Consider the following 27,241-nt stretch of genomic DNA (forward strand, 5'->3'; position numbering starts at 1 on the left):
TTTTTAGGAATGAACACTTTTACCCTAGTAATGCATCAGGCAGCAGTTGTATAATTTACATTTACTATTGGAAGCCAGTAATAGTCTATTTCATGTGCACAAATAAAGTTATTCAGTAATTGGTTGTCTCTAGAGTTTCTTAAATATTAATTTTTATGTTCTGGCATTGCCAAATTTATGAGTAGTAATCAATATAAAATGTAGGCTTAGGGACATTAATTCTTGTCCATATCCTCTGCATCGGTCCTGGTTCTACCAGAACCAAGTAATCACAGAGATGTGGAACTTTCCTCAGAACCAGTTTGATTTCCACATTAAACTGACCTCCACTCTTATAGAGGCATTCAGTTATTTGGAAATGGCAAAAACTTAACCTTGATTTCCTAGGATATCTAGGACTGGGCTTGACCCAAGATTGGCAAAGACTGGTTTTCTCATGATAGCTCTTGATGGACATGAAATCTATTGGGAGCCTCAGTGCTGAACCTAACTGAAATGACTCCACTAAAAAGAACAGTCATGGCAGAGTGACTGAATGTTTACAACAGAATATAATACAGATAAATCAACTTTTTACAATTAAACTAAAATAATAGCCTATATTATATTTCTTTTTCAAATGAGAAAATGAATTTGAAAGTATTATCCTATATAATAAAGAGCTAATAGGCAAATCATCATCACGCTGTAATGACTCAGATACTTGACACTGTCGAGAGAAGAATGGAGACCATCCAGGCACAAATGAGCTAGCGAGAGAGGAATGGGAACCATCCAGGCACAAATGAGCTCGTGAGAGAGAAATGGGGATCAGACAAGAAAAATGAGCTCACAAGAGAAGAATGGGGACTAGACAGACACAAATGAGCTTGAGAGAGAGGAATGGGGACCATACAGGCACAAATGAGCTCATGAGAGAGGAATGGGGACCAGCCAGGCTGCAGCCTAAGAAAGGGACAAGGGACAAGCCGCCTACCCCACGGTCCCAGGTGCCAGCGCCTGCGGCCCGGGCAAAGCCGCGCGCCCCTGGCCCCCAACGGCTGTGCCAACCCGGGTCCTGGATACCTGCGGCCGGCGAGAGGGAGGGAAGCCCAGGTCCCGGGTGCCTGTGACTAGCCGGAGGAGGGAATCCTGGGTCCCGGGTGCAGGGCAAGGCAGAAGCAGTTAGGGGCAATCAGGCCAGCAGGGGAGCAGTTAGGGGCAATTAGGCAGGTAAGCGTTTAGGAGTCAGCAATCCCAGCTTGCGAGAGGCAGTCAGACATCCCCTGAAAGGTCCCGGATTGGAGAGGGTGCAAGCCAGGCGGAGGGACTCCCTTTCCCCCCATGCATGAATTTTGTGCACCAGGCCTCTAGTCTATATATATAAAACTCTAAGCGACCGTTGGACCATTCCACCAGTAGCTATGATGTGCACTGACCACCCAAGGGCAGACACTCAAGGCAAGAGCTGCCAAGCTGCGATGACTTGGCAGCTGCGGTTCTTGGGGGACGCACCCAGAACCAGAGAGGAGGAAGCCCAATTCCAGGGTGCGTTACCCGAGAACCACCCCCTCACAATCCGGGACCCCTCAGGGGATGCTAGAAAGCTGGTTTCGGCCCAATCCCCCCAGGCCAGGCCGAGGGACCCCACCCGTGCACGACCCTGGTCCTCTAGTGTGAACTACAAGTTGTTATGCAGTTATATATTATTACAAGTAGTGGTTTGATTGTAATGATTATTGATTAGATAAATAATAAATATGAGTCCTAATATGTTCCTTTTTCTTCTCTTTTTTAAAAAATGTACAGAGACATTAGTAAAAACCGTCAATTAAGCATTACAAATTTTCTTTACTGGACCATCCTGGGTTTCAGTCATGCCTTCATTTTCTTTTATGGATCCTATTTTCTAATGGGGAAAGATATATCTCTTCTTGGAAATGGCCAGGTAAAATTTATAATTTTTTTAAAATTGTTTGTTAATGGTTTGATTTAATTTGGCTTTTGATAACTTTCTGTCATAAAAAATAAAAGTGAAGCCAAAACCGGTTTGGCTCAGTGGATAGAGCGTCGGCCTGTGGACTCAAGGGTCCCAGGTTCGATTCCGGTCAAGGGCATGTACCTTGGTTGCGGGCACATCCCCAGTAGGGGTTGTGCAAGAGGCAGCTGATTGATGATTCTCTATCATCGATGTTTCTAACTCTCTATCCCTCTCTCTTCCTCGCTGTAAAAAATCAATAAAATATATTTTAAAAAAAAGTGAAATTCAGTTTAAATTATAAAATTGCAGATATTAAATTAAAATGCAATTATAAAAAGGTTTTAATGTTTTTTACTTGATAAAATTTTATGCAAATTAAAATAAAAAGGCAATACAATGTAATCTTAATATGAAGCTCAAGGTACCAGGCAATTTTGCTCTTCAAAAATACAAGGGGATATATTCATGTCCCTGCATGCTGTTCACTCCAGAACTGTGTTTTTAATAAAAGCTACTGTTTACTTAGTGTTTACTTTTGTGCTAAGCTCTTTACATATCCCATATCCATTAATCCTCACAATAATTCTGTTGGAGAGATACTATGACCCACCCTTTTTAGATGAGAAATGAGGATTTAGGAATGAGAATTTGCTTTTAATTGCATGAATTATTTTTTTGGTATGTTTAGGAAGTGCTACAGAGTTTTCTGCCCTCCCTGCTGTTCTCCACATAGCAGTCCACATGATCTTTTAGAAATGAGAATATGATCATGTATCTAATATGCTCAAAATCATCTGGTGTTTTATTATAAGCCACACTGATTTTCTTGTAACTTGAACAGACCAGTTTGTTCCTGCCTTAGGACCTCTGCACTTCCTGTATCTCTTCTTGGATGCTTTTCTCTCACATGGTTTGCTGAAACATCACTGGCTCAAGAAAGCCTTTCTAGCCCACTCCTGTAAAATGCTATCTCTTTCACCTTTCATCACTTACTGGCCCCTTACGTACGTTTACATTTCTTCATAGCACTAATCTGTCCCTCAAGGTATATATTTTTAGTTTATTTGTTTATCTGTCTCCTTCACTATGTGTAAACTCCATGAGGTCAGCAATTTTGTCTTATCGTTGCTTTATTCCCAAGGCCTGGAATATAATGGATGCTCAGTTTCTGTTTGCTGAGTATACAAATGAATAATGAATGAGTCTTTTTTTTTTTTAAAATATATTTTATTGAGTTTTTCAGAGAGGAAGAGAGAGGGATAGAGAGTTAGAAACATCGATGAGAGAGAAACATCGATCAGCTGCCTCCTGCACACCCCCTACTGGGGATGTGCCCGCAACCAAGGTACATGCCCTTAACCGGAATCGAACCTGGGACCCTTGAGTCCGCAGGCCGACGCTCTATCCACTGAGCCAAACCTGTTTTGGCTGAATGAGTCTTTTTAACTTGGCTTTATTAAATAACTAGAGGGCCAGTGCATGAAAATTCATGCACTGGAGGGGAGGTCCCTCAGCCCGGCCTGCCTCCTCTCACAGTCTGGGAGCCTTCAGGGGTGGGAGGCAACCCTGCGATCAGGGGAAGGCAACACCCCCATCAGACCTCTACTGCTGCCACTGCTGGCAGCACAAGCCTCGGCCAGCCCTGGTTACCTGAGCCGAGCTCGGGTGGCCCTAGGCAGCTGGGCAACTGCCATCCGAGGCTTGCCTGCACCTCGAGCCAGTCCTGGGCGGCTGGGCAGCCGCCATCCGTGGCTTGCCTGCGCCTCAGGCAGGCCCTGGGCAGCTGGGGGACTGAGGGATTTGGGGGACTCCAAAGGCAGGCATGCAGAGGCTGAGGGGACTGGGCGCCGCCATCTTGTGGGCGCTACCATCTTTGAGGGCGCGGCAGTCAATTAGCATATTCCCTCCTTATTAGCTGTGGGTGCCGCCATCTTTGCAACGGTGTGAGGGTGGGGTGTCCCTCAGCCCAGCCTGCACTGTCTTCAATCTGGGACCCCTCGAGGGATGCCCGACTGCCCTCTCACAATCCAGGACTGCTGGCTCCCAACCGCTTGCCTGCCTGCCTGCCTGATTGTCCCTAACTGCTTCTACCTGCCAACCTGATCACCCCTTAACCACTCTACTTCCAGCCTGAGCGATGCCTAACTGCTCCCCTGCCGGCCCGATTGCCCCTAACTGCCCTCCCATGCCAGCCTGGTCACCCCTAACTGCCCTCCCCTGCCAGCCTGGTTGCCCCTAACTGCCTTCCCCTGCAGACCTTGTCCCCCTCAACTGCCCTCCCCTGCAGACCTTGTCCCCCTCAACTGCCCTCCCCTGCAGGCCTTGTCCCCCTCAACTGCCCTCCCCTGCAGGCCTTGTCCCCCTCAACTGCCCTCCCCTGCAGGCCCTGTCTCCCTCAACTGTCCTCCGCTGCAGGTCTGGTTCCCCTCAACTGCCCTCTTCTGCAGGCCTGGTCACCCCCAGCTGCCCTCCTTTGCCATTCCAGTCTCCCCTAACTGCCCTCTCCTGCAGGCCTGGTTCCCCCCAATCGCCCTCTCCTGCAGGCCTGGTCACCCCCAACTGCCCTCTCCTGTAGGCCTGGTCCCCCCCAACTGCCTTCCCCTGCAGGCCTGATTGCCCCCTACTGCCCTCCCTTGCAGGCCTGGTCCCTCCCAACTGCCCTCCCCTGCTGGCCTGATTGCCCACAACTGCCCTCCTGTGCTGGCCATCTTGTGGTGGCCATCTTGTGTCCATATGGGGGTGGCCATCTTGTGTGTTGGAGTGATGGTCAATTTGCATATTACCCTTTTATTAGATAGGATTAGGTATCAAATTCAGTTAGAAGAAGTTAACCAAAAAATAAGCAAATAGTGATAGAAAGTGTTTTGAGCATCTGTCTCTTCTGAGCGGGGTAGAGCTAGGGTTAGTACAGTTTAAACTTTACACATTTTGGCAGACCTTCTTTAACCGAGAAAGAACATACAACTGTAAGTATAAGTTTAAGTATACTTGAAAATTACTGACTGACATAAATAGACCAGTCAGTTATTTTCCAGACCACTTAACCCAAACCAATATAATAAGCCCAACTAATTTCTCTTTAGCCAGATCCCCAGAATGCCCTCTGCCTCTCACTTCATTACCAACTCAAGGGGAAGTCAGAATGGAAAGAGGCAGTAGTCTTAGCTGATTAATTGCAGTTGAAATACATTACTTTTGCTAATTGCATAAAAAACAACAACATGTGAATGTGTTTTTATAGCTCCCTAGGGCCTCGAATGCAAGAGGAAGCCCTAAATAAACTCTGCTTCTAAGAAAGATTCCATGTAACTGGCTCCTGTAAAACCAGATACTGTACTGAGGGATAAGACATGTGCAGTTATTATCACATCCAGGCACAGGTTCTCTGGCTGCCTTTAATATCTGTCCACATAGCCCTGAAAGAGGAGACTGGCACTCCTCCAAGAGCTGAGTAGAGTGAGACCCACTGTTTTTCAGTATTTCTAGGTAATTTCTAGAGATGATAAAAGCAGAAAAAGGAGGGATTCATTATGCTTTTTCATTCTCTTAACCAATAAACTCCTCTAATACCCTTAAATAAAAGAATATTAATTGATATTTTATTGTTGATAACTATTACTTATAGATTGCTGTTTATCAGGCACCCTGTCCTTTTTGCAAACTCTAATTATAAAACTCTATAAGGTTTTCCCCCATTTTACAAATGAGAAAAGTGAGATACAGAGATGTTAAGTAATTTGTCAAGTAAATGCTAATTGTTAGAAATCTGTGATAACAAAACAGAGCCTTTTAAATAATTTTTAAACCAATAGTAAAGACTATGACTATTTTATGAACTAAGTTAACATAGACTTCTAGTTATGTTCTTATTTGTGGAACTTAAATCCTGACATTCTTTGGGGATTCTGCATTTTTAATTAACTATGTAAGTTTTTGCTATTAAAAAAGCCCAGGGGAATACTTTCTGACTGACATTAACATTTTTACAAGGAATCCTTGAGGAGTAAATTCTATTAGTCATTATCTTTCAGGTAATGGTTTTGTGTGAAATTTTTTTTTCTGCTCTGCCTATGCCATGTCCAGAAATACAGTGGCAAGTTATCTGGTATAACTTCTGGTTGGAATGGTTATAAAAAATAATTGTGATCAAACAGGGTTTTGTTATCATTTTTTACTGTGTGACAGGAATGAAGCATTCACTATATCTTTCTAAATAAAAACAGTCTATGCCACATAATTCTAAACCCATTTTGGATTTTTAGTCTGATAATGTTATGCAATGGATAATAATAATAAACATAGTAATTCTTATGGTGTTTCTTCTCATACTCCTTTAACTTTACTAATCTAGTCACAGACTTCAAATGTACTGGCTTAAATAATGCAAGTGCTTTTGGTAAAGAATGAAGTTACTTTCTGCTTAACATCAAACTTAGCATCATGGTGACACATAGTGCAATAATGGTTTATTCTTTCTGTTTAGATGTTTGGAAACTGGACATTTGGCACCTTGGTCTTCACAGTAATGCTTATTACAGTCACAGTAAAGGTATGGCACAGAAATTAGACAGATGAATACACTTTGTATATCTATAATTCATAGTTAAGTTTCTTTAGCCATAGGTGCATATTTTTCCTTTTTCCTTCTTTAGTCATGATTTCACTGATTGCTATTTAATAATTCATTTTTGTCAAAAATCTTTCCTTAAGTTCATTATTTTGAAAAACATCTGCTGATTATTACGGTCAATAAAGGTTAACCCCACAGTACTCATCTTTGAAATTTTGCTTCTTCTGTATATAATGCATGACAACACAAGTTGTTTCAGGCAATGGAGTTGAAAATAAAGTACTCATGAAATTTCAATGCTTTTTCCTCACAGGAGAAAAATATTATAAACTTTAATTGTTCAGTTTAATACTAGGATCCTTGCATTAATATTTATCTTCTAAGAAACTTTGTCATAGGAACCTTACTTATAATTAATATATTTCATTCATGATTTTTATCTTGGAGGTTAAAGACTTATATTAAGGATTTCACATTTTTTTTCTTTTTAGATGGCTTTGGAAACTCATTTCTGGACTTGGATCAACCATCTTGTTACTTGGGGATCCATTATATTCTATTTTGTATTTTCTTTGTTTTATGGAGGGATTCTCTGGTGAGTGATTATATTGTACTTTAATTACATTGATTCAACTCTGATAAATACAGATGGGCAAAAGTAGGTTTACAGTTATTAGTATGAAAATAATACAATCCTATATAATAAAGAGCTAATATGTTAGTTTGACCGAACAGCAGAACGACCGTACGGACGACATTCTAGATGAAGCCAGGGCTGCAAGGGCCGCCTGAGGCTGCGAGGACTGGCTAGGCTAAGAGGGCCTGCGAGGGCCGAGCCCCTTGCACGAATTTCGTACATCGGGCCTCTGGTAATTAATAAACAGTAATAGAAGAAGAAACTTTCGTGTACTCACAACTGTAAACCTATTTTTGCCCCACCCCTGTGTTGTGATAGATTTTATTTTGAACAAATAATCTTGAGGTCCTACAAATTTACATCTTTCAGTTGATCTTACTGATATAGAGTAAAAAAAACGAACAATTACTGAATAGTATGTTCTAGGTGTTTTACCTACAATATTACATTGATTCATCACAATAATCTTATAGTCACCATATTTTCTATATGGAAACTGAGCCCCAAGATTCCAAAGGTTAAGAACAAAGCTAGGATTTAATCCCCAATTACTTTATTCCACAATTAATGTCCTTAACACTAACCATATTTTCTCTAATTTATTTACTAACTAGAGGCCTAGTGCACGAAATTCGTGCATGGGGGGGGGTTGTCCCTCAGCCCAGCCAGTACCTTCTCCAATCTGGGACCCCTAGAGGGATGTCCGACTGCCCGTTGGGTTTGGGCCTAAATGGGCAGTCGGACATCCCGCTCACAATCCAGGACTGCTGGCTCCCAACCGCTCACTTGCCTGCCTGCCTGATTGCCCCTAACCACTTCTGCCTGCCAGCCTGATCACCCCCTAACCACTCCCCTGCCAGCCTGATTGACGCCTAACTGCTCCGCTGCCAGCCTGGTTGTCCCTAACTGCCCTCCTCTGCCAGCCTGATCACCCCTAACTGCCCTCCCCTGCTAGCCTGGTCGTCCCCAACTGCCCTCCCCTGCTGGCCCAGTAAACCTTAACTGCCCTCCCTTGCCAGCCTGGTTACCCCTAACTGCACTCCCCTGCAGGCCTGGTCCTCCCCCCTTATCTACCCTCCCCTGCAGGCCTGGTCCTCCCCCCCATCTACCCTCCCCTGCAGGCCTGGTCACCCCTAACTGCCCTCCCCTGCAGGCCTGGTCCCCCCCAACTGCCCTCCCCTGCTGGCCTGGTCCCCCCCAACTGCCCTCCTCTGCCAGCCCAGTCACCCCTAACTGCCCTCCTCTGCTGGTCTGATAGCCCCCAACTGCCCTTCCTTGCTGGCCTGGTCCCCCCCAACTGCCCTCCTCTGCCAGCCCGGTCACCCCTAACTGCCCTCCCCTACAGGCCTGATCGCTCCCAACTGCCCTCCCTTGCAGGCCTAGTCCCTCCCAACTGCCCTCCCCTGCTGGCCTGATCACCCCCAACTGCCCTCCCCTGCAGGCTTGGTCCCCTCCAACTGCCCTCCCCTGCAAGTCTGGTTCCTCCCAACTGCCCTCCTCTGCTGGCCCGGTCACCCCTAACTACCCTCCCCTGCTGGCCTGATCGCCCACAACTGCCCTCCCCTGCTGGCCATCTTGTGGCAGCCATCTTGTGTCCACATGGGGGCAGCCATCTTTGACCACATGGGGGCAGCCATCTTGTGTGTTGGAGTGATGGTCAATTTGCATATTACTCTTTTATTAGATAGGCTGTACATACTAAAAAGTCATATTGAGCCATTAAGTTTTCATGAATGACAACTTTTCTGTTAAAACTAAATAGTATGCTTCATCTTCATTGGTAAATTACCACTCATATTTTCAGCTACTATGATGGATTAAAAATTAATGCCTCTACTAAGAGTCTTTTATAAGTGATGAACAACTAAAGTCTCTCATTTGGAGAATTTATAATACATTTGTCTACTGTGCCTTTGATCCCTGTGTTGGGCAAAAAATTATAGAAGATGAGCAAAAAAACTTAGATTAGCTAAATAATTATCTTCCACTTAGGATCATAGAAGGATACTCTTTTGAATAACACTTTGTTTATAATGTTTGTTTTTAATGTTCTTTATTTTTTCATTTTTTCCTCTGTTTCCCCATTTTAAAATATATTTGTAGAGAAGAACCTCTAAGTAGAACTTTTCAACCTAAGATTTGGATAATCCATCTTTTAATTGCTTAGTAGAGAATATTTCATTACATACTTTTTCTTGTGTTTATTGGTCTCTTAAGTCTGTATTACTAAGTAATTCTTTTGATATCCTACTAAGATAAGAGTTATCTAGTCAACTACTTGCCACTTTTCTAGTAAAAACTATAGTTGTCATTGAAAGTAATTAAATTGAATTTTATTTTTAATAATTAAAGTCTATCTTATTTTATTAGTTATTCAATTAATTACTGGTTCTAAATTTTTAACATTATCCCAAACTTGTATTCCAAATTAAATTGTAAACCTTCAAATATAGTAGGTTTGTAAACCCACATGTAAAGCCACATGACTTGATTTAAGAAACCCTTATCACTTTCTACTTTTATTAATCCCACTTCCTTTCTTTGCAGGCCATTTTTGGGCTCCCAGAATATGTACTTTGTATTTTTTCAGCTCCTATCAAGTGGTTCTGTTTGGTTTGCCATAATCCTTATGGTGGTTATATGTCTGTTTCTTGATATTGTGAAGAAAGTATTTGACAGACATTTCCATCCTACAAATACTGAAAAGGCACAGGTAACCATTTTTATATACAAAACCTTTTATTTAGAGGTTTTTAACAATGAATAGCTATCATTATAATTTGCTTATATCAGAAAATAAGAAATTATTCATTTCTGTATTAAGCATTTTACATTGTAAATATTAAGTCGGATCTTTTTAAAGTTATTTTTGTTAATTGTATGACTCCTGACACATAGTAGATGCTTAAAAAATAATTGCTATTTAGTTGACTGTGCCTTGTTTGTATATTTGATTTGTACATGAGCCAGAAGTCTATCTGATTAATTTGTCTTATTACTATACCATAGCATTAGATCCATAGGCTCAAGAATACATTCTAATTAACATTTATGCTGCAATAAACACGGATTTTTTTCATCTAAATTTTTTAAATTTAGTTACATATTCTACAAATAGAATGTGTTTCCCTAAGTAAGGGTTGAGTTAGGCTTCCTATGTGGTGCATTGAGTTTTTTGTTTGTTTTGTTTTGAGGTGCTTTTTTGTAAATGCTCACCTGGGGATATTTTTCCCATTGATTTTTAGAAAGTGGGAGGGAGGAGAAAAAGGGAAGAAACATCTATGTGGGAGAGACACATCAATTGGTTGCCTCCCACCCGTGCTCCAACCAGGGTCTGGGATCCATCCTACAATAGAGGTACATGCCATTGACCAGGAATCAAATCTGTGATTCTTTGGTGCACAGGCCGGCGCTCTTAACCACTGAGATACTGGCCAGGGCAGCATTGGTTTTAATTTCAGTGATCATGTCAACATTTCTTTAGCCTTTATTTATTTATTTAGGTAACTAAGTCCTAACCAATATACATTTCAACACCATTGAAGCAGCATAGGCCTCCAAAGCCTGGCAAACTTAATTCAGATGCTGTTTTAACCATTTATAAAATGTGTGCCTTTAATCAAGTCATTTTCCTAAGCCTCAGTTTCCTCCTCTGTAAAATCAGAATAGTAACTGCTGTCATACATGATTCTTAGAGATGATGAATATAAAAACCTAACACTGGGCCTGTATGTAGTAAGTCCTCAGTAAAAACATAATTAGCCTTCGATCCCCATTCAGGGCACATACAGGAAACAACAAACGAATACATAAATAAATGGAACAAATTAATATATATCTCACTCTCCTCCCTCCCTACCTTCTTTCCTCCTTCCTCTCTCTTTCCCTCCCTTTCCTCTGTCTCTCTGAAATCAGTTTTTAAAAAAACATAATTACAAGAATGATGAGGATGTTGCTCTATTATAATTGATCTCCAAATAAGGCTAAATAATTGACATAATCTGATTACTCTACATATGCATATATTTATATCAGTATGGAAAAACTTTTCTACTCTGCAGTCTATTACTTAAATATACTAGTATATCAGAAAAGTTTACCTACCTTTTTTAATCTTAAAAGTTTACCTACCTTTAATCTTTATTTACAGTAACAAAAGAATATGTGTATAATAATAAAAGCATAATATACTAATTAGACCTGACGTCCTTCCAGACGAAGCTGCGGCGGCTGGGGGCCAAGGCAGAGGCTCCTGGCCGCCACACTGAGGCAGAGGCAGCCACCACAGTGTCTGGGGCCGAGCCCCTTGCATGAATTTCATGCATTGGGCCTGTGGTTTTTAATAATTGCCTATTATACTTTTTCTAGACCTTTATGAAGATTACACATTGGTCTCCCACCTTGGTCTATAGAAAGTTATATTTCACCAAAATATATTAACGACATCACTTTAAAAACTATTCTTTTTTTTTTTTAATGTTTTTTCTTGATTTCAGAAAGAGGAAGGGAGAGGGAGAGAGAGATAGAAACATCACTGATGAGAGAGAATCATTAATCTACTGCCTCTTGCACAATTGAGCCTGCAACCCAGGCATGTGCCCTGAGCGGGAATCGAACTGGTGATCTCTTGGTTCATGGGTCAACACTCAACCAACTGAGCCACACTGGCCAGGCAAAACTTTGTTCTTTATAAAAGTAAATAATTAGATTTATTTACATTTACCTTTAGAAATTCTATAATAGGCAGTGCATTTGCAAATTATGATGTATTTTCATAGACTTCTTAATAAAGGTGATAATATTAGTTCTTGTTACCTTTTTGATAGCCTCTTTCTAAAGGATTACATAGGAAATATTTTGTACCTTAAGGAGGACTCTTAGACAAGAAAAGGTTAAAAGTACCTTATTTATATTGTGGTTTTTTTTAAAAAAATATATATATTTATTGATTGATTTCAGAGGGGAAGGAAAAGGGAGAGAGACAGAGAAAAACATTAATGATGACAGAGAATCATTGATTGGCTGCCTCCTGCACGCCCCCCTACTGGGGATCGAGCCCACAACCCGGGCATGTGCCCTTGGCCAGAATCGAACCTGGTACCCTTCAGTCTGCCCGCAGGCCGATGCTCTATCTACTGAGCCAAACTGGCTAGGGCTATATTGTGGTTCTTTAAGGATAGGTTAAAATTAATTAAAAATGGAATGTATAATAAATCAGTCATTCTATCTGTGTGTGAAAGCTGCCATAATCTTCGTTTTTGTCCCACTTAATTTACTTTTACGCTCTATCCACTGAGCCCTAACTGGTTTGGCTCAGTGGATAGATCATCAGCCTGTGGACTCAAGGGTCCCAGGTTCAATTCCGGTCAAGGGCATGTACCTTGGTTGCGGGCACATACCCAGTAGGGAGTGTGCAGGAGGCAGTTGATTGATGTTTCTTTCTCATCATTGTTTCTAACTCTCTATCCCTCTCCCTTCCTCTCTGTAAAAAAATCAATAAAATATACTTTTAAAAAATAAATAAATAAAAAATAAAATGACTTGACAGGTCTGTTCTGTTTTCTAATCCAAAAAGGAAATCTCTGCTTCTACTCAGGAATCTTCTGTGTTTTGTTTTTTTCCTTCAACAGTATATGGTCATTCAGATCCTATGTGTAACATTATTCCTTTGCTGTAAGCAATGATCTTTATTATTTCAGCCTTATACTTTCACCTTTGAGTTCACATGATGAAGAATAATTAGAAAGTTATCAGCCATTTTATTGTTTACCAGAAAAATCATATCAAAAGAAAAGTTGTCAGCATTTATTTTGCACTTTGTTTTACTCCAGAATAACAATGTGGTGTTAAGCATGAAGAAAGCGAGTAGTCCTACAAATGTCAGTCATGTATATATACGATGTATGATATTTCCTGCTTTTATAGGGACAGATGTGTCTTTATATAGCTTGTCCTGTGTCTGTCTCTTAGGTGATGAATACAGCTCACTGACTCTTTGTATGTCCCATCCCTTTTCTGTCCACTTATAGATGTACTCCAACACAGTTGCTTTAAGTGACGAGTTCATCGCACTGCAGCCATTGTCAAGGGCAAGGAATCAGCTGAGCAAACTTAGGTAGAGTAGGAGTAGAACCTTGTTAACTTCTGCATGCTAAAGGTCAATTAAACACTATTTAAAAGATGGGCAGAGGCATGAATTAAGAGTGGGCCATTTTTTGTTAGCACAGCTCTGTCTCTAATTTGACCTTTATTTATATATATGTTAAAACCTAAAAAAAAAAATCCATGTCTTCATTGAGAAGAAAATTCAGCAGAACAGGACAGAGATCTGTACCTTGTTATATATTTTACACTATTTTTTGTAGCATAATTCTAATGCTTCTGCTTGTCATATTCCTATTTAAGAATGCTCCTGCATGTTGAGAAATTTAAGCTAACGAAATTCATCAAAATTTAAAGTTTTAAGTTTCTGTTACTTGAAAGTGAGAGTTGCTCATTTTTTATCTTGCCTTAATCTGTGTTGTAAATTCATGTGCATATTTGTCTTTGTACATTGTAATGGCTGCTGAAGCATTTCATATCCTTGCTTCTGTTTAGTGCATCTATAAATTGAACATATACTTTATATCTCTTATATATACCTTTATCTCTACAGACAGTCCCATTCTGTCAGTTACCACAAAAAACACACACCCAGTAATCTAGAGAAGTCTTTTAAAGGAAGAAAATGAAAGCTTTCATCCTAGAACTGTTGGTATTAAGATACCAAAATCATATAGTGTTAACTTTAATTCCAGTCTGGTTTGAAAAGAAAAAGTAATATAACTAAAATATTTGTTTAATTTTGGCACTCTTCAGTTTCCCATTCTATCAGTATTTTGTGGATTCTTTTTTTTTTTTTTAATATTATTTTATTGATTTTTTACAGAGAGGAACAGAGAGTCAGAAACATCAATGAGAGAGAAACATCCATCAGCTGCCTCCTGCACACCCCCTTCTGGGGATGTGCCCGCAACCAAGGTACATGCCCTTGACCGGAATCGAACCTAGGACCTTTCAGTCCGCAGGCCGACGCTCTATCCACTGAGCCAAACCAGTTAGGGCTATTTTGTGGATTCTTAATCATGTGGATTCTGAATCAGTATATATATATCGGATTTCCCAAAAAAATGTATGCACACACTTTGAATAATTATAAAGGCAGTGTTTATTAGAATACATTTCATTTTCAAAATTGAGCTTTCAGCTGTTAAAGTACGTATACATTTTTTTGAATACCCTATAGTTTTTAAGTCTTTTTTTTTCTCAAGGTTTCTAATCTCTACATTCACTTGATCAAATAAATTTTTTTTTTAAATATATTTTTATTGATTTTTTACAGAGAGAAAGGGAGAGGGATAGAGAGTTAGAAACATCGATGAGAGAGATACATCGACCAGCTGCCTCCTGCACATCCCCCACTGGGGATGTGCCCGCAACCAAGGCACATGCCCTTGACCGGAATCGAACCTGGGACCTTTCAGTCCGCAGGCCGACGCTCTATCCACTGAGCCAAACCGGTTTCGGCCAAATAAATATTTTTGACAAAGCACCACTTAACCTCTTATGGAACTCTGTGAGTTTACAATTTTGAGCTGTTCTAAAGTTTTACCAAATCTTTTAAATTTATTATTAGCTTCAAGATTTTTGAAATATTCTACTTTGAATTACAGTTATAAGAATTATAGATGAATATACAAATGAGTGTAAATGGTAGTCAACTAAATTTTATGTTTAAAACTAAAACAATCTTGAAGATTTGTCTTCACCTTTGGTTGAGCCAAATATGTATATCACATTTTATCTGTATGTGCTTTTCTGAAAACAGTGGGTATTCATTATATATTTGAACAGCTAATTAACTCTAAGACAATAAGAAAGTTCATTATTTAAAGAACATTCTTTTGTCAAGTAAAGATAACTTTTGCATTGAGAATAATCATAATATTTTTATGAAATCATATTTTACATATTGTGTTCACTTAAATCAAGCCACAAAAAAGAATGAAGTAAAAAGATCATAAACTAGAGATTTCAGGCTCCATAATCATATAACAAAAGAGTAAGTTTGACATCCATCTGTGCAAGAACACAGTGATAGCAGGCTATGTTGATCAGGTAGCCTTTGCTGCAAGCCACTCTCCAATCAGGTGGACTAAGAAAGGGGAGATAGTGGACTGTCAAATGCTAATGCAGTCCTTAGCACTGCTTCCTATATGTCCTAACCAAAGTAGTTCACCTCTCTGAGCTTCCAGGTTCCTCACCCATCAGATGGTCATTTTACATACTGTAATTTATTTCCTTACTATCAGTGTCAAAGGAAAAAAGAAGAAATGCTATGCTTAACCAAAGGCCAGGGAGAAATAACAGTTGCTTAAATAAGCAGTGAGTGACCACTGGGTGGGCGTTTGCTCACAGCTGCATGAAGAACATGTGCCCACATACATCTCCTGGTGCGTCCTATGACTTTTGAATACTTCTTGGTTTTGAACTGCATTGACCTATATTCTTGGGTGTGATCCATGGTAGCTTGATTGTTTACAGAGAGGAAAATTATACAGATATCAAGTACCTTTAACAGATATCAAATATTTAATCAGGTCAGTACCCTAAGAACCATTAACACGAAACTATTAGCAATTTTCTTTTGAATAAAAGAACAATCATTGTATTTTCTCCTCCCCTGTATAATAGGCAAAGCTATTGTGAAATGCTATCTTTACATAAACTTATTGTACCCTTGAAACCAAAAAATTCTACTACAGGCAGTCCTCGGGTTACGTTGGACTCGATATACGTCGTTTCGTGGTTACGTCGCCATCTCCCATTTATTTATTAAAAAAAATGTTTCGTCATTTCAACGTATGTACATACATATGTGCTTTATGTTTTTTATTATCTATTTACCACAAGTAAAGGTCAGGAATTGTTATCTTTAAAATTTTTTTTTTACCGTTTCACTTCATTACTGCTGTGTATGTGCTTCATGTGAGTGACGTAGGTGCTTATGTAGGTGGGTTCCAACTTACAGCAAACATTGCTTACATCGCGCCGCCGTAGGAACGGATCTCCGATGTAACCCGAGGACCTACTGTACTTTATTTTTTATATATGTATTTTTCATTGAAATAATTATTAGTCATTTCTAAAACAGAAAATACATAGAAATGAGGAAAATTCTGTGTTTTATTCAGTGAGGACTCATAATTGTAGAAAGTTTCCAATTAGTTTGGCTATTTGTAAATAGAGAAGTCTTCTGAGAAGGGAGCGTGAGAGGTGCAAAATGGGACCTATCTTTGCAATGAGAACCCTAAATCTTGGTGACAGGGAATTTGCTTAATAGAAGAACTTTAATTTTATTGAAGGAAACCTGGTTTTAATTTGTCCTTTGTGCACTGGAAAATCATGGCTTTATTTTGTGCGCTTTGTTGTACGCCCTGTAAGCAGCTGCTGCTAGCTCTCTTTTGTGATAGTAAATGAATGTAGTGGTGTGTGAACATTCATTTGTGCCTCACAGATTGTGGACCCCAACTTACTGTTTTGATTCTGAACCTGCATACAGTGAGAGTATTGTCTGTAATATGAGACTTGTTGCTTTTCTATCCTTCTAGATGGAAGAAGATAAGGGTTCAGTCAGCTCAGCATATGAATTTGCTGAAAGCAAGCACAGAGGGGAGGACAGTAGGCACCTGCTAGCTGAGGCTTGCAGCCAGCAGGACAGTTCTTACGTGCACTAGGTAGTACTGCGCTGGATCTTCCTGGGGACGTATCCGCTAAGTTCTCATGTTTGGGGCATGCTATGGGAGAACTGGCCTGATATTTTAGTTCTACTTTACTAATAACTCATTGTTTCTCACATTGTTGTTTTTGTTTACTTGTTTCCTTTTTTCTGATCTTTACTTTTTTATATGTCCATTCTGTATACTTTATTAATCTTCCTTTAGAGTTACACTGTTGAATCATACTTCATCTCAAATTCTAACCTAGTAAGGTATTTTCACAACCTATTGTCTTATATTCAAGAAGTTATTCCTTGTCACTTCTTTTGAAAATATGTCATGCTATTTCTATTATTTCTGAAATCACTTTCCCACTTGAAGTTGTAGTTGTGTATCATTTTATACATCTTAATGTAGTTAGACACTGAGTTGCTTATCTAAGTCCACCTCTTGAATTGAATGATCAAATGAATGAGTCTTAGGATTGGTGCTGAATAGTTTTCTGTTGACTGATATTCACCAAACTCTCAGTTCTTTTTATAAATTTTAATAGTTATATCTTTGTAATAAAAAGTATGAATTTATGAGGGCTTGATTAATAAACCCTCTTGAGAAATAAACCCTGGCAACCTTATTGGGATGTGCAAAATATTCTGAGTTGTAGTAATTATGGAGGACAATTCTTACCACTAATGTATTTTTACTTGATCTACTTACCATTTTGTATATTGTACAGCATGTCTTTGAATAACATCATTTCATTTAATGGCTTTTCATTGTAACATTAATGAGATGCTGTAGGGACTTAACTCTTGTTTATATCAATTAGCCTATGATAAAATTGGTTTCATCATATGTCATTTCACTTAAAGTCTCACAACCCTCTCAATCACTCTTAAATGAGGCCTTCTGTAATTACTGGTCAAGAAGGTGCTATTGTCTCACCTGGGATAAATCCTAGTAAGTGGTGAAACTTAAAAAAAAAAAATACACTATTTGTAGATTGTAAATCAAACCATGTTACAGGTATAATAATATGAAAAATCTAAATTATTTTGGAAGACATATTTTTAAAATTAGATTCCTTTATTGAATTGCCCTAAATGGAAATTGTTGAATATAATTAATCAACTCTTGGTTATTAATATTAATTGAAAAGAAATTTAAAAGAATTCTGAATTTTTATTTTGTTTCTAATGCAAATTTGGCTATTTTAAAAGACATGGGTCTGGTGCACCTTAACTTTTATATGCCCATTAAAATGTACAATACAGTTGAGAATTGGGTTCTTAGAATGTTGCTATTAAATAACAAGGGCCTGGATACTTTTTTTTTTTTTAACTATGTAACTTTTACAAAGTGAATTTTCTCATCATTCCCTTGACATTTGGTCTCCCTTCCTATAAACAAGAAGCCAGAAGAATCCTCAAACTATGAATATGACTTTAGTAAAATTGCAGGGGGTATAGCCCTGATCTGCAGTTTTTCTCTAGTTATCACTGAATTTTCATTGGTTGAATGAAATATAACCTGAATATTTTTCTTCTCATGTATTTTGCCTTTGGCATATATTTTTTTTAGATAAAAATCACTTTTAAAAATAAGTGTTATATAATATCTAATATCCTCTTTTTTTTTTCTATCTTGAAATTTCATATTTTTCTGCACTCAAAATTTGGTTGGCCTTGCAAAATAAGACAGAAGGCTATACTGCATCCTGAATGTTGCAGTGGGCTAGGGTCTTCTAGTCATCTCCCTCTACTGTCACCTGCCTCAGAGGCCTCTATTGCTTTGTCATTTTTTTGTCTCTGCATTACTGCTCTGAATGCCCTCTTTCAGGCTGTATCTAACAACCACAGGATAGCATTAGGATGCTGTGGCTGTTGACCTTTCTCATTCTGGAACCAGGTGCTTACACCTCAGACCCGAAACCTGCTACTACCAAAAAGAGAACACATTTTAAGCAATTTCAACTAACTACAAGTCCCTTTTCTCTCTTGTGACAAAGGTACAGATACTCCCTCATTTAACAAAGCAGTGACAGAAAACCTTAATGACTAAAAGACTAATTAATATTAATAAGGCTCCTCCTGTGTCAGGAACTAGATGCATGCCTGATAAATATGACTGACACTTTATAAAACTAGTATTATTTTCAAATGTGTGCTGACTTACTGAACAGCTTTTTCATCTGGAGGTTAAAATGAAGGAAAATAATTAGTATTGGCAGTATGACATGCTGTAAAATGATGATACTTAGAAAACTGAATTCTTAATATCAGCTCTGCCATGACTTGGTTCATTAATTAGTGCTATTCTGCTTTACCCCCTCCATCAAAAGTGGGGATCTTACCATTTTTCATAGATACTGATACTTTTCTTCACCTAAACTACAAATTCTGTGTTATATATTGTTATTTATGTAACCACATTATTAAAATAAAGGAGTCCATCTTTTTGAAACTAGGAATAAGCAAAATTATTAAAATAAGCTTACCTTAAAATGTAATTATTATATGCATATTTTCATAGTTAGATTTAGGCAACACGTACAGAAATCTCTTAGGAGATCCTTCAAAGACAGTGTGGAGGTAGTCTACCTATATTTTGTTTTGTTCATTTTACTTGGAGAGAAGGAAAGAAGGAAGTTTAGAGGAGTAACTGTAAGCTTGAGGCATGTTTTGGAGAAATAGGCCTTAAGTAAGACAGAGCAGTTATTAACTGCCTTCATCAAATGGCTGCCTGTTGCAATCCTATCTAATAAATTGGGAATATGCTAATTGACTGTCACGCCATCAAATATGGCGGCACCCAGTCCCCTCAGCCCTGCCGGGGCTGCAGGCGCGCGGCACGGCTGGGCCCACCCTGAGTGCCTGCCTCCGGAGTCCCCCAGTCACCTCAGCCCCCCAGTCGCCCAGGGCCAGCCCGAGATGCAGGCAAGCCTCGGATGGCGGCTGCCCAGCTGCCCAGGGCTGGCCCAAGGCCAAGGCTTTAGCTGCCGGCAGTGGCAGCAGCAAAGGTATGATGGGGGCATTGCCTTCCCCTGACCGCGGGCGGGGTCGTCTCCCACCCCTGAGGGCTCCCGGACTGTGAGGGGGCAGGCCGGGCTGAGGGACCCCCCCCCCTCCAGTGCACAAATTTTCATGCACCAGGCCTCTAGTTCTTAATAATGAGATGAAGCTATTACTTGTTTTAGGGATGTTATTATTCTTAACTAAATTTGGAATCAGTAATATTTTATGACTTTTGATTTTACCTTTAAAGGAAAAACATTTTCTTAAACACAAACTTTTCTCCTTTCATAATTATAGTGTAAGGCTCCTTTCCAAATATCTTCTTTAAGGCTATGAAGGGCACTCATTTTGAATATCAAGTATATAAAACAGTTTTAAGGACAAAAGAACAAATATGGTTAATAGCTTGGTAATTATTATCTAAACTTAAAAACATTACTTGATTTGATAGGTAATATGTAATAAGTGATTAAAAGATTTAGAAATGTACGTATAAAATTTTTTAACATTTAGGAGATTTAGGGAAGATATTTTGTAGAAGCTTCTAATGGGAGAGACTTCTAAGTGTTTACCATCACTGATATAAAAATAATGGAAATAGAGCCATGAGCCAAAATTTATTTCGAAAGGCAAGTTCTATAAACATGAAAATTGTTATTAGCCATACATAGTCATGTTGAATCTCCGTAGTTGTTTTGCTTGGGAGCCCTTCAAGCTCTAAATGACGTGGTGGTTCCCGGGAAGAAAGTGATGGAGTGTGTCATACAAATTAATCAAAATTTCTCATAAAGTTTCTTCTTTGTGCCACCAGGTAAGGTCTTACTTCCATTACTATACTTTTCTTTTTTAGTATTTACAATTAGTAAAAAAAAAAAAAAAAAAAGGATTGATTTCCTCTCTAAATGCTATACCCCATTTCCACCCCCAGTTATACTGGCAACTGTGGCAACATGTACTCTGGCTGGGCTCCCAGTTCCTAAATATGAGATAAAAGATCTGTATGGGAAAGTGATAGAGCTTGAAGGTTTGCTGGACAACAGTGTAGTGTTGTTTTATAGATCTACTAGAGGCCTGGTGCACAAAATTCATGCACAGGGCGGGGGGGGGGGGGGGAGTGTGTGTGTCCCTCAGCCCAGCCTGCACCCTCTTTAATCTGGGACCCCTCAAGGGATGTCAGACTACCTGTTTAGGATCGGGCCTAAACGGGCAGTCAGACATCCCTCTCACAATCCAGAACTGCTGGCTTCCAACTGGTCGCCTGCCTGCCTGCCTGCCTGATTGCCCCTAACCGCTTCTGCCTGCCAGCCTGATCACCCCCTGACCACTCCCCTGCCAACCTGATCGACACCTAACTGCCCTCCCCTGCAGGCCTGATTACCCCCAACTGCCCTCCCCTGCAGGCCTGTTCTCCCCCCCCCCCCCAACTGCCATTCCCTGCAGGCCTGGTCCCTCCTAACTGCCCTCCCCTGCTGGCCTGATCGCCCACAACTGCCCTCCCCTGTCGGCCATCTTATGTCCACATGGGGGCAGCCATCTTTGAATACATGGTGGCGGCCATCTTGTATGTGTTGGAGTGATGGTCAATTTGCATATTACTATTTTATTAGATAGGATACAAAAGCACAATTAACTAGCTTTCAGCATTTTCAAAGCAGCTGGGGTTTTTTCTTTTTAGGAAAAAAAAACACTTTTCTTAGTTCAAAAGGTGATCTGAGGAAGTTTATATATATATATATATATATATATATATCATATATATATTTATATAAAATTAGAGAAATATGCTAATTAGTTGGGACGCCATAATGGGTCGACCAGACAGGAGGAGGTTGCACGCAGGGCAGCAGGGACCTCTGCACGCCTGCGCTGAGGGAGGGCCTGATCAGCAGCGACCGCGGCTGCTTCAGGGCCCGGAGAGGGAGGCAGGGCCAGACCAGCAACTCGAGGGTGGGCAGTGCCGCACGATTTCGAATAGTGCGCTGGGCTCCTAGTTTCTTTATATTATTTTTGACATTTCAAGATGTTTACTCTATTGGGTTGCTCATATATTAATACCTGCCCTTAGATTTTAAAGTGAAAGGTGATGAATGCAAAGCAAGATCATTACCTAATTAGTGTTCTGTCCATCTAGCTGCTGACTTTACAGATGTCATCTTCAGTGAATTTCCATCAGTTGATTGAGCACTAGCTCTATAGGCAAAGCACAGTTGTTAAACTCCTTGATCTCTCTGGTTTCTGGTCTAGTTCAGTGCTTCCCATGTAAATGTGCATGACAAGTTAGTTGTTTGCTTGTTTTGTTTTGTTTTTAATTTCCAGTCCATCACAGACCAATACTTTTTAAAAATACAATAAAAATTAATTACTAGGAAATGAAATTTAAAAGATATATAAAATATGCCCCAATTTTAAAATTATTTTTAGATTCAACAGTTATAAAAGTATTATGTCAAAGTACCTTAAAATTTTCTAATCTTTTATTCTCAGAGTCCAGAAACACCTATATCCTCATGAGTAAGCAATTATTTTTGGATAATACTGATTTGTGGATCATGCATTGAGTTGCACTGGTCTTTTTGCAAGGGGTTAGAAATAACAACTACTCTATGCTGAGGCTAAACGTACTGAATACACATCATATTTTTCTGCCCATACACAATTATTACTCATTGTCTTCACTTAGCCTGGAGTGCTCTCTCTCCACCATCTCCAGCTATTGAAATCCCATTTGGTCATCAAGGTGTATTTCGGATGCCATCTTTTTCACCATATCTTCCATGCCCTCCCACCATTACCAGCAATAGCTGGGTGTGAGCTTTCCCTTCTCTCTTTTGATATTTGTGGTCTGCCTCATGCCATAATTATAAGAAGGCAGTATAATGTCATAGTAAAGAAGTTTGGGCTCTGGAATCAAAGAAACCAAGACTCAAGCCCTAGCTGGGTGACCTTGAATAAGTTCTTAACCTCTCTGTTTCCTCATCTATAAAATGCTTATGAATATGGTGCCTATCCCAAAAGGTGGTTATAATTCTTAGATAATCCATGAGAAGCATCTTACATAGGAGGTGGCACTCACATAATAAGCATTCCATTATTTGTTCCTGACTTCTCTATTATCCTTTATTAAGCACAGTTCCTTGCTTAATAAATATAAATTGAATTTAAGTGTTTGTGTCATTTAAGTGATGTCAACAGGCAGTGGAATAGAATCCAGAAAGAGATTACCTGATAATTGGAGAGGTGAGGGAGATTTCATGGAGATGATGGTATTTAAACTGAACTTGGTGTCGGGGTCAGCCTTCTGACCCTGATTGGTGGCAGGCCCTGGCACATCACCCCATGCAAGGAGCACTGCCTGATTGGCAGTGTGGGGACTACAGGAACATTGGTAAGTTAAGCAGGAAAGGCAGCCTCAGATCAGTTCATATAGGGCCTTAGGGGTCTCCCTAAGGTGTTGTACTTTCTCCTTTGAGCGTTATGGGGGAGCTATGGACTCCTGCTTTCTACAGAGGGTGATATTGAGATGGTGGAACTGAAGTCTAGGGACCCAAGGAGAAAACTGATGAAATCTTGTTACCTAAACCAGCATTTCCTAAACTATTCCTCTGAATATTATCATTCCTCCTGATGTTGATTAATGTTCCCTTGGGGCTTGGGGGTTGTTATTGGAAAAAGAAAAAAAGAGTTTCAGAATTGCTCGGTGTCTCACTCTCCCCTTGGAGACTGACCATGCACACTGACTCAGACAATCCTTTACTCAGACTTTTGTTGAATGGTGTTTCCTAAACTAAATTGGCCACAGAACTTTTTTTCGTGAAATGTCTGTAAACATCTCACATTTTAAGAAACAATACTGTGAACAGCCTAAACCAAGGGTATTGTAAAGGAAAAAGGAAAATTTGGTTATTTCTCAGTGCTTACCAGATCCTAGGACATTGATTGGTGCAGTCGGGCAATTCCCAATCAGGAACTGTGTTGACTTGCACTGCTTGGTATTAGGTAGAATTACTCTGTGCAGGGATTTTGCAGGACTTCACCAGTTGATTAGGTTCATTCTCAATGCCAGGTTATTTACATTCCACCCTGTCCATCTCTTCTGTCCATTGTGAGTGTCACCACAAACGTCCCCATTGTCATGCCTGCTCTCAACACTTGGTGATTCCCAACCTTAGTGAATTGCAACCCTCAAATGAATCTATTTTTCTTGTTGTTCTTCTTTTATACTTTTGAAAGATTTGTTATGCAATATGTTACATATGTAAAGGAAAGTAAATGAAAATAAGTTTATTTAAAATGACAAACCTTGAGAAATTTAGCAGTATTCTTGAATATCAAGACCAGGTTTGGGATTCATTAACTCTGTGTCATACCATTTTCCCCCTCATTTAACAGGATTAAAATTATTAGTAGTATAGCTTAAAGTTATCTTGCTGTGTTTATTTATGCCTGAATCAGTATAGATCATGCATACTTTCAGGAATTAATTTATTTTTCCATTTTAATAGTACTATTTAGTCACTTTTTAATTGATTTTAATACATGTACCATCAGTTAATTTTTTTTAAAATAAGATGAGCTGATTAAGGGTATGGTTGGCATTTAAGAGTTGCTCAGCAATTTAAGGTAAATTATGTACTTTTTTCAAGGATAATTATGAAGTGAATATATGTAAGTGCTTAGAACCTGGCATATAGTAACACTGCATAAAGTATTTGCTACTATTTTTGTTGTTATAATTATTATAGTTGTTGAAGGTTGGGATTAGATCCTCCCTGGTTGTTATTTCCCAGGCTTCAAAATAGTTCACACTCCATTTTTCTTGATTGCTAGACATTTTAGTTGAAATTACAGAAGCATTTCACCTAAACAAAAACCTCAAGAATTCCAATTCATTATGCTTCTGAGTAGTTGATGTAATTTTGGCCATAATAAAATATTGACATTAAAATCCAAAATCTTTGCATATTTAAATAATGTTCATTGTTTTTGTATAATTATTTTACTTAACCTCAAATTTAAATATTTTTGTATGATTACTCTTAAATTAAGCCTTTCATACCATATATTTTCATATTGCAGAAAACATGTTTATATACATTACTTTTAGTTTTAAAGTGCTTGTAATTTTTAATGCTTTTTGAAAAAATAACTAATTTTTTTCTGCTGCAACTTCTCCAGCTTACTGAAACAAATCCAAGTATCAAGTGCCTGGACTCCCTGTGCTGTTTCTCAGAAGGCGAAACAGCGTGCGCATCTGTTGGAAGAATGCTGGAACGAGTAATAGGAAGATGTAGTCCGACCCATGTCAGCAGGTGTGACATTTCTCTAAGTAGCCTTTGCTGCAGATGAGTGTCCTGTAAACTGGAACAGATGAACATGCATCCTAGATACCTAATAAATCCGCAGCTGGTTTTACCAACTGAAGCAGGCAGTGTGCTATTTATTAGCACTCTGATGGTAGATTTCACTTTATGGCTGTGGGGAAGGGGTTCTATCGCTAACAAAGGAAGAGAAAGCACCTTTGAAGAGACTTTTCATCTAATGAACAAAAAATTTTGCTTCATAATCTTTCTAAAATGTGGTACTAGGAGTGTGTATATGGTATTCATATTTGATTTTTATAACTTTTTACTATGCTACTGTTTTACTTCCTATATATTTTTGTTTGGTTGGTTTTTGTATTTACCAGTACAAAATAATCTACATATAATAGTAAAATCAAAAGATTTTGCTTTTCTTATTCTTGGTCTATATTTTCTAGTCAGTCATTTGAGACTTTGAGGTATTTATACACACAAGACTGTATTGCTGTTTTCCTACTCCTTTTTATCTCTGTAATAAGGTTTATAATCAGTTGTGATTTTTAAGTTTTCACTTGGTATTTATGGTCTAATTAAAAGTTGTTAAGCTAGAACAGGCTCTTTAAATTATGGTTTATTAGAATCTTTGCATTTTTGTCTCCTCTAAAATCTTTTTTTTAATATATAATATATTTTTTATTGATTTCAGAGAGGAAGGGAGAGGAGAGAGAGAAACACCAATAATGAGAAAGAATTATTGATTGGCTGCCTCCTGCACGCCCCCCAATGAGGATTAAACCCACAACCCAGGCATGTGCCCTGATGGGAATCAAACCGTGACCACCTGATTCATGGGTTGATGCTCAATCACTGAGCAATGCCAGCCAGGCCCAAATCTATTTCGTAAAAGATTTATCAGTGCTTGCTTTTGTGGGTCACAACAAACAATGCAGTTTTTTGGTAAATTCCACTTAAATTTATTTGAAAGTGAAATGTATTCATTTCTTCATATATTTCCCCAAGAGACATATTATTTAGGGGATATTATTATTTAGGGGATATTAAGGAGTAGTAATAACTTTTCACACTTTGGTGTTCTTTAGGTTGATGATATCATATTCTTAAAATCAAAACAGCAATGCAGCCGAGGCCGGTTTGGCTCAGTGGATAGAGCGTCGGCCTGCGGACTGGAGGGTCCCGGGTTCGATTCTGGTCAAGGGCATGTGCCTTGGTTGCGGGCATATCCCCAGTGGGGGGCGTGCAGGAGGCAGCTGATCGATATTTCTAACTATCTCTCTCCCTTCCTCTCTGTAAAAAATCAATAAAATATATTTTTTAAAAAAACACAGCAATGCACTGGTGTGCATGAAGGGTTACAGATGAGCAGGGATAGATGGTGATTTCTATTGTCCATAGTGCACCGTGTGAATAGTATCACTTTCTATATGTGCCATGGCTTGGAAAAGGTTGGAAAGTATAGCAAAGAAGAAATAAAAACCGGCTGGTATGGTTCAGTGGTTGAGCGTCAACCCATGAACCAGGAGGTCACTGGTTCCATTCCCACTCAGGACACATGCCTGGGTTTTGGGCTTGAGCCCCAGTGTGGGGCAGACAGGAGGCAGTGGATCAGTGATTCTCCTTCATCATTGATGTTCCTGTCTCCCCTTTTCCCTTCCTTTCTCTGAAATCAATAAACACTTTTGTTTTTTTTTTTTAAAGAAAGTACAACAAGAATAGAGAATGAAGGGTGGAGGAGGCACAACTCTTACCTGTTAATAAAGAAATTTTTAGTATTTGGTTAACTTTATGTTTTAAAAATGATGAGTATGATATTCATGTATGATAAAATTCAGGTAACTTTTACTGGTGAACTTGGTAGTTCCCACTTTGCCTTTAATTGTAGCCACGTCTTTATGGTAAAGTTGCATTTGTAAATAGTTTTTTATGTTAATATAATGTCTGTTGTTTCAGTCCTACTTAGTTATCATAACATATAATCAAAAAT

General features: G+C 39.1%; 1 protein-coding gene across 7 annotated transcripts in view; it reads left to right on the forward strand.

The window, feature by feature from the left end:
- ATP11B (ATPase phospholipid transporting 11B (putative)) overlaps positions 1-27,241 on the forward strand; it is a 98,503-nt gene that overhangs the window by 66,438 nt on the left and 4,824 nt on the right. For 3 of the 7 annotated variants that reach the window (XM_054713764.1, XM_054713768.1, XM_054713767.1), the window contains 5 exons: positions 1,789-1,927; positions 6,444-6,509; positions 7,022-7,125; positions 9,715-9,880; positions 25,115-25,248. In XM_054713764.1, the coding sequence (XP_054569739.1) occupies positions 1,789-1,927; positions 6,444-6,509; positions 7,022-7,125; positions 9,715-9,880; positions 25,115-25,248 (609 nt within the window). Of the gene's footprint in view, positions 1-1,788; positions 1,928-6,443; positions 6,510-7,021; positions 7,126-9,714; positions 9,881-13,196; positions 13,283-16,817; positions 16,944-25,114; positions 25,249-27,241 lie in introns of those variants that run through there. The other 4 variants (XM_054713766.1, XM_054713765.1, XM_054713769.1 and 1 more) reach the window with 4 other exon arrangements.

The sequence above is a fragment of the Eptesicus fuscus genome, chromosome 3 (assembly GCF_027574615.1).
Source record: "Eptesicus fuscus isolate TK198812 chromosome 3, DD_ASM_mEF_20220401, whole genome shotgun sequence".
Lineage (NCBI taxonomy): Eukaryota > Metazoa > Chordata > Mammalia > Chiroptera > Vespertilionidae > Eptesicus > Eptesicus fuscus.